At 36.5% G+C, this 14,592-nt stretch overlaps 1 protein-coding gene across 2 annotated transcripts in view; it reads right to left on the bottom strand.

Moving 5' to 3' along the window:
• The window catches only part of gabra2b (gamma-aminobutyric acid type A receptor subunit alpha2b), an 80,362-nt gene that overhangs the window by 59,424 nt on the left and 6,346 nt on the right, over nucleotides 1-14,592 (bottom strand). For both annotated transcript variants that reach the window (XM_039663110.2, XM_089135058.1), the window contains exons 3-4: nucleotides 14,004-14,119; nucleotides 2,618-2,685 (exon numbers count right to left, since the gene is read on the bottom strand). In XM_039663110.2, coding sequence (XP_039519044.1) covers nucleotides 2,618-2,685; nucleotides 14,004-14,119 — 184 coding nt within the window. The remainder of the gene's footprint in view (nucleotides 1-2,617; nucleotides 2,686-14,003; nucleotides 14,120-14,592) is intronic.

Raw genomic sequence — 14,592 nt, 5'->3', positions numbered from 1 at the left:
GGTCAATAGAACCTTTTACCAAAAAAAATGGTTCTATATAGAACCATTTTGGAGTTCCATATATGAAGCGGGGGATGGAACCATTTCTGGTTCTAAATAGAACCATTTCTTCTAAGAGTGTACCTAAGTGTCAATCATTCTGGTGATATGTTTACGTAAGGCCGTCATACGTGCTCGTCCCTATGTAGTTTTCGCTTTAGCTAATAGCTAATAGCTAACTTGCTATTGCTAGCTGCTACGGATATTGCCTAGCCTACCTAATAATAAAAAATGAGAATTACATCACTGACGTAAACACTACTGTGATATTTTACAGGTACATTTCTGCAATGGACAGTATGAGCAAGCCAAGCCAGACTAGTGCAGAGTCGATTGTTCATTTGCTTTGTTAGTTTGTTTGCAGCTGAATCAAAGGTTCATTTACTGTAATGGCTTTCGATTAAAGTTCATTTGAAGCTCCAGGGTGGGCTGTTAGCGTACAATCACGTGCAAGAACAATCAGAGCGCATTGTTAGCACACAGCTAACATGCTTCATATTCAACGCAGCTTACATGAGTCATATCTTCTCTTCTCAGAACAAAAACTCCATTAACAAGCTCTGAATCCATTGAGAAGGGTCAGAGCGACGGTGTGAGTCAGCAGAGTCACGGATGCAGTCAGGTGACAAAGCCTTTCATTTCCTGCCTCGGTTCCGTCGGATATGAAACTCATCCGGGTCACCATGGACCACTGGTTATTGAGCACTGACCAAAACGGAGCTCGCTGTCACAGATTGATATGTGTGGGTATAAATGCATTAGCAGTGGCACTGTTCAAAAAAGGACACCTGTGGCGCCCATCTGTAGGCAATAGTTAGATAACATAATATAAATTCACATTTATGTATTTGGCAGGTGCTTTCATGCAAAGAGACTTGCACTGCATTCAAGGTGCATTCTCTGGAAATCAAACCCACGACCTGGCTATGCTCTACTGTTTGAGCTCGATTATGAGTCATCGCTAGACATAAAGCAGGCTAAACCTCAGATGGTCTGAGGCATACAAATAAGCTCCAATCTCAGTGGCTGGCTCCTAATCATTTCAATCATTTATTATTATTTTTTCATTGAATTACTAAATATAATTGCATGGTGTCACAGCCCATAGATTAGCTAATTTAAGGCTCTTTCTTTTCACTTTTTTCTAAATGGAAATTCTGACCACACAGATTTAAGTTCACTCATTTTAACCATTTGAACACACATTGAAGCACACATGCTCGCCTTGCTCGACTCTCCTGATCGAACTCGTTCATCAAAATGAACGAATCTTTTTATGAGTCATTTCATTCGTTGAATCACTCGAAAAAAGATTCGTTCACTCTAAAAAATGCTGGGTTGTTTTAACCCAACTTTGGGTCAAATATGGACTAACCCAGCCGTTGGGTTAAATTTTTACATTATATTTTTAACCCAACATTTCGGGTTTGTCCATATTTGACCCAAAATTGGGTTAAAACAACCCAGCATTTTTTAGAGTGTTCATTTTGATGAACGAGTTTGAACAGGAGAGCCACGAACGTGCATCACGGAACAGAGCAAGGCGAGCATTTGAGCTTACACTCTAAAAAATGCTGGGTTGTTTGAACCCAATTTTGGGTCAAATATGGACAAACCCGAAATGTTGGGTTAAAAATGTAATGTAAAAATTTAACCCAACGGCTGGGTTAGTCCATATTTGACCCAAAGTTGGGTTAAAACAACCCAGCATTTTTTAGAGTGTATAAAACTTAAACTTTTTAATTTATTTTTTAAATGACCGATCGTTTCGCTTGATAAGACCCTTAATCATCGTCTGGTGTCGTTTTATGGCCTTTGAAGCTGAACTGAAACTGTCTTTTGGACCTTGAACCATTTGGTTCCCAGTAAAGTCCATTATATGGAGAAAATCCTCAAAAACCTTCATTTCTTTTCGACTGAAGAAAGAAAGACGTGGACATCTTGAATGACATGGGGGTGAGTAAATTATCAGCAAAAGTTATTTTTTAAAAGTGAACACTACTTTTACACACAAAAGTGAACACATTACACACTAACTAAAGTTGAAAAGGTGTGAAAGCATACTAGGAGCCCTTTAACGTTGATAATAATCAGAAATGTTTCTTGAGCAGCAAATCAGCATGTTAGAATGATTTCTGAAGGATCATGTGACACTGAAGACTGGAGTAATGATGCTGGAAATTCAGCTTTGAATCACAGGAATAAATTACATTTAAAAATGTATTCAAATTAAAAAATAGGTTTATTAAATCGGAATAATATTTAACGTATACAAATTTAATTTAATATTTTGAATGTATTTTTTGATGAAATAAACGCAGCCTTGGTCAGCAGAAGAGGCGTTACAAAATCTTTCTGACCCCAAACATTAGAACGCCAGTCTATGTACTGTAAATCATTTCAGATTCACAAGCCCCATATACAGGTAAACAATCTGTGGTTGTGCCAGGTGGTCTCTTTATGTCTAGGTAGGTGGTTCTTGGCTCGACAAATCTGCGAAGTGCTGGTCCAAAAGGCTGACAGTGATGCTATTCATCCGCTTCTGACAAACAAATGCACAATAATGAATTCCACTCACCATATCGGTGTCTGAAACAGGGCCAAAACTGGTGACGTAGATGTCGGTCTTCACTGTGGTGACTCGATCTGGAGAAACATCAAAATGACCGGTGTTATTTTCCCAGAACGCAACAGCGACAGCCCTGTCTCATCTACCTTGAAAGGGGCATCTTTATAAAACCGCAGAAATGGATGCTGAATTTCACATTTTCATTACAGTTTCACAACAGAAAGAGCATTTTTTCTCTCTCCAGCCCTTCAGATGAAAGTGTGCATTAGGCAGGGGGTAAATGTGCTTGCATTTACTGGCCCGGTGTTAGGGTTGGCTAGTAATCAAATCTTTCTATCGCTGCTTCAATATATTCATATTTTGTCCTCCTTTATCTAAGCCTTCTTTTTTTCTTTTCTCTCATTCAAAAGAGCTAGAGATATTTTCTCTGCTCGCTGCTCTATACAACACAGGCACACGGTAAACACTTTTCAGTCAGATAGCGATGTATTATATACAGAACTACAACACAGACTATTCAAACCATTCCACGGCCTTAGAAATACATTAATGCACACATAAACTATTGCATTTTTCATTGACTCACATAACTCTAGCTTTACTAAGCTGAGCCTCAATAATTGATTTTGAACAACGATACAATAAAAATTCTGAAAAAAAGCAACACTTTGTCCCATATTCAGATAATATCAGAATGAATGATATATTGCAGATTCTCATAAATGAGCTTATGAGATCAAAGCGAGAGCCTGGGGTTCTTCAGTGGTTCTTCAGTGCTTAAAAGCAGCGAGTGTTCTGGGCTTGGAGATGTGTTATATTAATAGCTGTCTAATGTAGGGTTGGTTTATTCAGCTCTGAGCTGGAGGAAAGATGCTCTGAGATTTGTTCACTTATTCTCCTGTTTCACAAACACAATACAACCTGAAGAAAGTGCAAACTAATCACCAGATGACAACAGCAATCAAACAAACAAGAAGAAATTACTCCTCATCTTACAAACAATGTCTCTCTCTCTCACTCTCTCTCAGTCTGTCTCGCTCGCGTCTCTACAATTGCCCTAATTATACAATGTTGCATGCTCGTCTGGGCGCCATCTCAACGAGGATTAAAAAATGCATTGATTTTCATCTCTGACTAGATTTTGCTCGTCGTTCTTACACAGAATCGATAGACTGCTGTGGGAAAGTATAAAAAGACAAACAGAATTTTTATGCAAAACTAGAAATTTTGAGAGTGCCGCTTGTCTGTATAAAACTTGCTCATCGTGACAGTGTTGAGGGTAGTGTTGCTATGCAGTTCTCGGGAGTTGTTTTCAGTGCATTGCTATAGAGAAATCCAAATAATATTGGAACACATAATGGCTTAGTCATTGTAAATATCAAACCACAAAGGCTGCGATTTCATTAAAGAAACGAGTGAAGCGCAAAAGCAGCTCATGATCCATGATTTCTCAGTGTTTCGCCATTTCACCTTTCCTACATATTTGTAATGAAAAGCTTAGTTTTAAGGTTTGAATATAAAGAATTTAAGACATAAGCATTGTAATTTATTAATTATATATATATATATATATATTATAAATTACAAATTATATATATATATATATATATATAATAAATTACAATGCTTATGTCTTAAACCAATTATATATATATATATATATGTTACAGTGAAAACATATTATTAAAACAGAAATTTATTTTCCTCCAGGAAATTGTACTTATTATTAATAGAAAAAAATAATTATAGCATAATAATAGTAATATTAATAATTCAATCACAATCACACATTTTTTTTGACCAAATTGAGCAGTCCAACAAAAAAGCACAGCAAACCTAGAACTGTAAAAAAAAATTATACAAAATAAAAAAAAAATCAGGTCTTTATGATATTCTGGTCTTGGTCACTCCTTCAGTGTAAGTTTAAGAGATTGTCCTCATCCATTGAGTAGCTTAAAAATTGTAAAACATTTTTTATTTAACTTTCTATACAAAATTAACTGAGCAGTTTTAGGCCCCGTCCACACTACTGCGTTTTCGTTTAAAAACAGAAAATTTAAAACGAATACGATCTCCGTCCACACCTGCGTTTTATCTGCGTATTAGAATTGATCTCAGTCCACATTAAAACGACTGAAAACGCAGATCACGTGACCATTCACCAACACCGACCATGCACGTGCCGGTGTAAACAGGGAACTAGTCATGTGTTGGGTGGCTGACGAATCAGGGAAGGACACATCATGACTGATGACACCCAATCATAGAGCTGAGCGTGAGCCTCTGCGTCAGCGTTTCTAAAGTCCTCCATTTTGTCCCTTATTCACTAAAACACCCTCCAGAGATTCAAAACGCAAAACGGAGCTGCAGCGTTTCTAAACTTCTCCGTTTTAGGTCTTCATTTTTTTTCTGTTTTAGTCTGGACGGGAGGTGCAAACGTAGCAAAAGGTCTCCGTTTTAAACAAAAACGCAGCAGTGTGGACGGGCCTAAACCTTGTCTTGTGGCCTTATTTCAGAAACTTCATTTTTAGTTTTTTCAATAACCACACATAAACAATATTCTCTCAAAAATACAAACATGTACATACATGTTGCTCACATATTATGGTAGCCCTGTTTGTGCTAAATATAGCGTAATTTCACCTGTGCCATTAACATGTTTATAAGCAACTGAAATGTCAGGGCATGTCAGAACATCTCAAGGACCCCAAATACACCTTGGTCCCCAGGGGGTTAATAAAATACGAGTTATAAGCAATAATAATATTGCTAATCCAGTAATGCCACTAACAATTAAGACTACTCATCTTTACAAACAACGACTGTTTCACTCTCTACAATTGCCCTAATTACTCAATGCCACACGCTGCTTTCAAGGATAAAAAGGTTGAAAATGGAGAAATCTGTGACTGAGCAGAAAGACTGCTGGGAAGGCATACAATAAAGCTTTTATAAACCGCAGCTCCTATTGAGCATGGCTATCAGGTGCCATTATTCTGTGAGGTTAGACGGTTGTGTTGTTAGCGGTCTGTGTGTGTGTCTGAGTGAATGTAAAGTGGCTCAGTCGGGTCTCGGAGGGACGGGGGAAGGGTCGAGAGTCTGTCTGAAATGAGACTGGGGGAGGTTTATAAAGAAGTGCTCTCATATACATGAGATTATTCACATATGCAGCAGAGCGATTCGCAACGCGGGCAGCGTCTGAGGGAATGCCCTGTTTGTTTGACTTCACCCCTCTCTCTCTCTCTCTCTCTCTCTCTCTCTCTCTCTCTCTCCTTCAGCATTTCACTCATCCTCTGAGACCAAAATCCTAGTGAACTACTTGGTGTTTACTGTGTACATCGGCAGCTGCCTTCTGAGGAAAGGAGACCCAACGGCATGATTTGGAACGCTACACACGTCAAATATGAAGTGCACTGGAAACTCGACTCACAATTTATTTCAGTTTGGTGTAGAGCCCGACCGATAAAGGATTTTGAAGGCCGATACCGATACAAATATTTTGGGGTTTTAAAATCCGATATTCCGATATATCGGCCAATATTTTATTATTATTTTTTTTTTCAGAAACGTGCAACAAAACATTAACAGATTTTCCTAACATATTTATTTGTTTTAACTAAAAAAATATATGATAAAGCATTTTAAAAAGAAACGTTTCCTTTATTGTCACAACACAACAGAGGAAAATCAAAATATATTAAAGTTCTGATAAATAAAATAATAATTAGTCCCTACATTGCCTTATAAGCTACCTTATAATTACAATATCAGCTTGCTTATCCCTTTACCTGCACTTTTTAAATTCTGTCCATCAAGCTACATCAAACCATTTTCAATCATTGCTGCCTGCCTCCTAAAACCTACTATTTAGCGATTCTAATCTAAATCCATTACAGAACGATAGTCTGCAACGCACACTTGGCGTTGTTGGATTTCACACACCGTGTAAATGCACAAGATACGTTTGATACTTTTTCTCTAGGTCTAAATGTTCACTCCTCGCAAGTATAACTTACATTTTACAAGGGACTGTAACTAGAGATATGCTAGTTATAAATACAGTAATCATTACTTTATTTAGGCAGAAAAAGTTCATTGTGGTTTCCTCATTAATGTTAACGTTAGCGGTCTTCCACTGATGATAGTGGCATTAGCTTGCTTTGTGGTTAGCTAGTCTATGATGAGCCATAATTTAGTAATAGATAACGTCATACTGCAAATTGTAAAACATACATTTTCAATATAACAGGCCAAGGAGAGATGATTGAAGCGTGTTTCGTCCGTTTTTATTTTTATTTTTGAAATATTCATTTATCGGCCATTATAACTGCCGATACCGATATTTTGGAAAATGCCAAATATCGGCCGATAATATCGGCTCTAGTTTGGTGTTAGCATATTGTGATACCTTTTAAAGGCAAAGCTTTTAATCTTCTTGACCACAAATCATTGGTCAGGAAATTAGCAACATTTAAGCAAACACACTACTTCAGAGGGGTTCAGCAAAGTTGTGTGCAGCTCTGAATCACAATGAAGCACGAGTTGGTGATGCTCCAGAGTGGTGTCTAGAAGACATGGTGATAAATATAATAATAAATGCATCTCTATCACAGTGAACCCCGAAGGAAGAGTGTCATTGTTAACTGCTGGTGTTGGTGAGCTACTTCACTGTGGAAAGTCATTTAATGCTTTGCAGTAGAGGAGAATATTGCAGAATGGCTTCCTACAGAGAGAAAGTTGTTATCGAGGAATGATCAGCCCAAAGATCAAGTCAATCAAGCTTATTCTGACCTGATCAGACTCCATTTGAACCTTATAGTGAATATTTGGTCTCACATTAAACTCAAACCAACGGCAAGTCAGGACACCGGACATCGACTGAATGGATTCAACAGTTTAACTCTGGGGGAGTTGTAAAATGAGGCAAATTTCCAAAAAAACATGGAGTATCCCTTTAAGTAAATCCACGACAGCATAATGATGCCTTAAAATGCTGCCTATGTATGGACTGTAGGCCGCTCACTGGGTGAAAAAAGACTACCTATTGCTTTTCAATCTTTATATAAACCTTGAATCAGAAATACCATTCTAACAGCGTGCATGAAAACACTCGCAATGGCAATAACAACACCATAAACTCACCTTGAACCAAATCAATAGCCTCTCGAGGACAAAATTACCCAAGTTTCGTTTATGCACCTTCTAAATGGTCCATTTATGAGGTCATTATATCCTCATTCCAACAGCGTTAATCTCCTCTACACAAAGTCAGAGATGCTCTTTGATTCGCTCACAAAAGTTAATAAGCCATAAACATGAATGGAATAACAACACATTCAGCCATTCTGAGATAGATCGACTGACTAACGTACTGGATGGAGGAACAGGGGGGTTGTGGGAGTTTGGCCTGAGGAATGATGAGTAGCCTATATCGACCGCCCTCACTGTTTCCCCCAGAGTCTTGGTGCTGTGAACGGATTGGCGTAGCGGTGGACAAAAAAATGACATAAACAAACACGTTTCACTGGATTAACCGTTTTACACAAAAACAAATCAGGTGATTTAAAAGATGACAAACATCAGTGGAGATATTTAAAAAGAGACCATCACAACATTATTTTGATATATATATATATATATATATATATATATATATATATAGAGAGAGAGAGAGGATTATAGTGTTACCAATATTATAGTGTTATAGCATTATACTGCATATACTGTATACATGATGCTATAATACTATAGCATTGGTAACACTATAACTATATTACTTAAAATGAACACATTGGTAACTTTATTACTTAGTTAACATCTAACAATCATAAATATTTCGGAAACACTTTACAATAGTTTAATTTATTAACATTAGTTAATGAAGTAACATGAACTAACAATGAACAATTGTATGTATTTATTACATTTATTGCTATTGTTGTAAGTAAAAATGTCTGTTACTGTAGTTCAGAGTGCATTGACCAACGTTAACATATGCAACATTTGATCTTATGTATGTATTCGTAAAGGCTGAGATTAACACATGTATTGATCATTGTTATTTATTGTTAGTTAATGGATTAACCAATTTAGATTATGTTACGTCAGTAATGGATTACCTAACATTAACTAATTATTTTCAAGTGTTTTATATTCTTTTCTCACAAAGTAAATCAATAAAATTAAGAGAATTTGTTCAAATGATTTATATGAATAAAGTGACTCACAAAATAATATCATATCAATAAGTCATGGCAACATGTTTTTCCATTACTTTTAACTAGGGCTGTCAAACGATTAATCGTGATTAATCGCATCCAAAATAAAAGTTTGTGTTTACATAATATATGTGGGTGCACTGTGTATAATTTTATATATATATATATATATATATATATATATATATATATATATATATAACTATACACACATGCTCATATATATTTAAGAAATATTTTCATGTATATGCCGTATATATAGATTTATATATTATTTATATTTTTAACGTTTTATATATAAATAATATATATTTTTTTACATATACATGCATGTGTGTGTACAAAATAATTATACGGACCCACATATATTATGTAAACACAAACTTTTAATTTGGATGCGATTAATCGCGATTAATCGTTTGACAGCCCTACTTTTAGCCCATCAAAATATTTTTACCAATTTCAAATTCACTTTTTTAGCTGTACAAGCCAATTTGATTACTTATTTATATTAAGCCATTGGCTATTACTTATAAGCCATTACTTATAAGATTACTTACTTATATTAAGCCATTAGCTAAACTTATGTCATTTTTTTTTTTTTTTTTTTTTACAGTGTACAACCTGACTGTTACTCCAACACCACTGTCGTAGAGTGATGCTATCAAAATGCTCTGAGAAACAAAAAGGTTTGCAAAACATGTGACTAGCTACAGTCATTTTGAAAAGTCATTGATTCGATTATTGACTTTTTGCTGAAATGTTGACAGGATGCTGGTAGAAACCTACAAGACCGTGAACGATTGACCTCTAGCATCGAGCGTCATCTCACTAATGACGCAAGACTGTTCACTCGGGTCACATAAACAGGCAACACAGACCCAACCTCTGATCCCAGGATTAAAGAGCCGGTCTGGCTGAGCCTGGGGTCAAAGTTCATGGGTTAAAACCGAACCGAGATGTGAAAGGGAACATGGAAAAATGACACCAAGATGTAAACACAGGAGCGATGTGGCGTCCGAAACGGTGTTTATTAAGGCGGATGTGCAAATAAAACAGGTTATCAAGCACAACCGTCTAAATGTATTCTTATTGAAGCTACTATTCCATCAAGAACGGTGAGTGATTTCCTGTTTTTCTTAAGTTATTTGATTCATATACAGTGAAAAATCCTGGAATGTTTTCATCAAAAACCTTAATTTCTTTTTAACTGAAGAAAAAAAGACATGGACATCTTGGATGACAGGGGGGTGAGGAAATTATCAGCAAAAGTTGGTTTAAAAGCGAACTACTCCTTTAAGGCCATGCCCACTCAGATAAAACACAAACATACAAAAATAGTACATTTTAGTACAAATATACATATATATTATAAAATGCCTAGGAACAGTAAGAACAAAAACAGAGACGGAGGACAAGTTGAAGGTCTCTCTGTGAGTAGATTCAACATGTGTGGAGAATAAACAGCTCATTCAGCCGTGCTGTTAAAAATGGTTCAAAGGATGTGAAGAGATGAAAAGATTCAGCCCTCCACTATCCTGAAAACATGCTCCTTGTCTTTGAGTGTCTGAAATATAATATTACTTATTCTATTCATTCTGCTTTGTCTTTTTTAAGCTCTCGTGTCCACGGCTGGTAAGTTTTATAGCGGCCGGATCTTTATATGTGAAGAGCGGCGTGAACGTCCTTTCAGCTCTAATCACAATATCGAGAAGAACCGTACCTGCCTAGAAGAATGCTTTATTGCTCAGAAGTTGCTCTTGACATTTAGTGGCATTCTCAGATATGCTTCATTTAGGTTTCAACAGCGTTGGGGAAGACTAAAGTGATTGATGCTACTAACTAAACTTACATTTTTCAGTAGTTTGACAGAAGCTAAAGTCTCCTCTCTCTCATGTAGCCCTGAGAAGTAAGTGGTATTTAAAATGTCTAGTTTATTAGTTTATTGGTGAACCAAATCAAATGATTCAAATCAATCAAGTGATTCAATTGAATAAAGTAGGTTCGTTTGAGATTCCAATGAGTACAGTTTGGGGAGGAGTGAAATAAAGATGGGTAGTGCTTAAAATTCTGTTGCTTTTATATGAAAAGACACCCAAAGTACCAGTTATTTAATTTCCCCCATAAAGATATGTTTTACATCCATTTTCAGTTTAATAAAGACATGCATTTTTTTTTTTTGTTAATGTCAATGATCTGTCCCATATAGAGATCACATTGTCAATGTTTAAATCAAACATTTTGGAAGAGAGTAAAACATCACGGTTGATTAAACCAATGAGCATTCAGCTGTGTCGTCAGAAAGTTGTTTCCCATCATGCCTTTTGTCAGCGCAGTGGGGGGAAAGCATATGCGCCCGACTGCGCCATCTGGCACATTTTGTTTTGCATACGTCAGTATGACATCAGAGCAAGTTGGACCAAACGTGGACTCATTTCTAACCAGCATGCATCTTTTCGTGATTTTGCAAACCTCAAATGAGCCTCGGGATTCAAACGAATCAAATGAAAAATTTCAATTGACCAAACTACTGGGATGAATCAGAATCCCTACCACTAGTATTTTTTATTATTATTATACCTTTATTTAACCAGAAAAAAATAAAAATAAAAAACTTGAGATTAAAAAAATCTCTTTTCCAAGAGTGTCCTGGCCAAGACAGGCAGCAGCAAAAATAACAAAGTTGCAGACATGACAAAAAAAAAAAAAAAAAAAACATGGAACATATAGCATAAACATAAAACATAGAAGCAAGAATCATCCAACTAATTATTCATAGCATTTACAAACAGTATGTATAGCCTCTATATCATTTAAAAGTCTTTTAAAAGCAATCAGTGAAACTGTAAATGTATCTGTTCAAGTAAATGTATCTGTTCAAGAAGCTGGCTAGTAGCTTAGATCATTTAGACTTGGAAGAATTTGATGAGAAATGTTTGAGACCTCTGACCTTTGACATCAGACTTTGGTAACATCTAAACACAGTTTAAAGCATCTCTTCTAAAACCCTAGATCAGGCAAAAGTGAGATCACTGGGGTGTTGTTCTCAGGAGAACAAAAACAAAACAAGCTTCTACAAAAGTACTGATTTAATTTAGTGGTATTCAACTGGTGGACATAATTCTGACATTTTACCGTTCACTTTGAAATTAATTTGATATGTTTTATCTTACCTCAAGGATCCAAGATGTAGGTGTCTTTGTTTTCCGCAGTATTTTCAATTTTTGATATTTTTAGGTCAAACCGTTCTTCTCTGTCAGTCATATAATGGAGGTCTATGGTCACCACCTCAAAGAGCATGCACAGAGAAGTCCAAATTAAACATGATTTAATGACTCGTAAATGTAAGTACACATTGATGGCCCAAGACACGAAACGAGCGGTTTGTGTGAGAAAACACACAGTATTTATATCGTTTTTACCTCTTGTTGAGGTGGTGACCATAGACCTGCATATATGACTGACAGACAAGACCGGTTTGACCTAAAAATATCCAAATTGAAACTACTGTGGAAACAAAGACACCTAAAAGTGAGCAGCATGTCAAAACAATGTGGTTCACATTCACACCACAAGCGCTCAGGGCATTTATAGTAATGATCGTTCAGCACTACATCCTCTAATTAAAGATGGCATGGTAAGATGACTTTGAAATTACTATAGTTACTTTAGTTTTGTGCCCATGAAGAGATATTTGATTATTATTGTTTGTTTTTAGTAGTTTATTACTTTGTGCAAAATATTAAAATGGTCCATACTTTTCATAAGAGGCAAACCCTTCACCCCCACTATGTTTTATCAGTCCCAATGCCTTCTATGTGCCATAAACAAGATGTCTAAATGTAAAATAAATAAAAATACTTATATAACATCTGATATTACCTTTTTATATTCATATCCAGTTGAGAGAAATATTTGCTTTTATTTATGTACATTTTTGTGAAAATTCTCTCATCACTGCTTTGGCTCTCGGGGCCCAAGATTCTCATCTTTGATGACTATTTTGATTGTTTCACATTGTTTTTCTTTTACAAAGTAAAAGACTGCCTCGATGGAAATGTAACTGAAAAAACTACTGTCCGGACCTGTCCTGGGAAGGAAATATTACGGTGGCCGAGAAGGGTCACAACACATACAAACTACATATTCAGAAATCAACTAATTCAGAAAACACATACAAACGCCACGTACCCGAATCCATTCAGTTGTCTTTGTGCTATTTGAATGTGCGCTTTTGTTGTCTATGGCTACAAGAGGTAAGAGTTTCTCTTTTATTATGACAGACTTGTCAAAGTGGTTGTGTGTGTTTCCAACATATTAAGTTATTGTGAAGACAACCGGGTCCGTCACTGATTATGGCCCCCCTGGAAACATTTTCGTTGTGTCTTTGCAGTTTACAGTTCGTTTCCCTATTTGCTTGTGCTGTGAATATTTGCAGTGTACATGATGTGAAATCGCCAAAGTTGTTTTCTGAATGTAGTCGTTGTGGCGTTTGTATGTGTTATGACCCTTCTCGGCCACCATAAAATATAGAGAGCGGACATCTAAAATATAGAGAGCGTATCATCGTTCTAGGAGAAACTTCTGAGATACTCGTTTCTGATTTTCTTTTCTGTGAGCTCACAGTCCTTCTACGCCTATTAAAGGATGAACAACTACAGCGACAGACAAATCCATAAGGTTCAGTGAAATCCTGCACGCTGTTACAGCCTTTGTTAGATAAACTAATCTGCTAATGGAAAAATGTCAGTGACACTTAAGCAGTGACAAAACATTTGAAAAATGTATTTCATGTCAGCCAATGGAGAGCTGCTTCATAATAGCACAATGTACATTACCACACAAATCAATAAAAACAGGTGCTGCTCGGTATCTCTCTTTAATCCGGGCTAATGCACTTCTGTTGTCACCGTAAGCACCATAATGTGCTCCTGGCTTCATCATCATAACTTCAGACACAAACTAACTACGCTGATGAAACTGCTTGAGATATACTAGATGCGAATGCACTTAAGGGTGAAGAGTTAGTCCCAAGCTTTGTTCAAATCCATTACTCTCTACAGGCAAAGATAAACTCAACTCTGGAGAAGAGCAAGGATCATTTCAGCCTTCATATCTGGTCCTTGTGGCATCTTTAAGTGGATATCAAAAGCAATTTAATTCAGACTTTAACTCACCTCCGAGCCCGGGTCTCAGACGGTTGTCGTAGCCGTCCAGCAGGCGGTCCAGGATGCGTGTGAAGAGTGTGATGTTGTTTTTGAAGGCATCTGTTGTGGCATCTGCAGACACTGACCTACAAGACATATGCATAAACGTCAAGAGTACGTGGGAACTTGATGGTCTCATCATGAGCAGGATTGGAAAAATGAAGGCAATGAAACTACTGGCAGGCTGGTTTGAGGAATTACCTGATCTCTAAAATGCTCTTAAGACTTTAATTATTATTATTATTATTATTATTATTTATAATAATTTACAACTAAGATGTACTGAGAATCTTTGTACTGGATTCAAATTACATTTTAAATCATATATGCAGACTTGGGAAAGCGTTTTGAAGACAGCGTTATGCTTAAGCTAGAGTTTAAGAAGTAGTAAGCTGCAGTACAATTTATTTAAAGGGAAACTCCCCCCCCCCCCCCCCCCAAATTAAAAATCTGTCATCATGTCATTAACTGTTTGGTTCCAATCGTTCTTCAATATATCTTCCTTTGTGTTCATCAGAAGAAAGAAACTCATACAGGTTTGCAACATCTTGAGGGTGTT

This window comes from Pimephales promelas, chromosome 9, assembly GCF_988280905.1.
Source record: "Pimephales promelas chromosome 9, fPimPro1.hap1.1, whole genome shotgun sequence".
Classification (NCBI taxonomy): Eukaryota; Metazoa; Chordata; class Actinopteri; order Cypriniformes; family Leuciscidae; genus Pimephales; species Pimephales promelas.
Note: the sequence above shows the minus strand (reverse complement) of the source record. Positions and strands in the feature narration are given on the sequence as shown.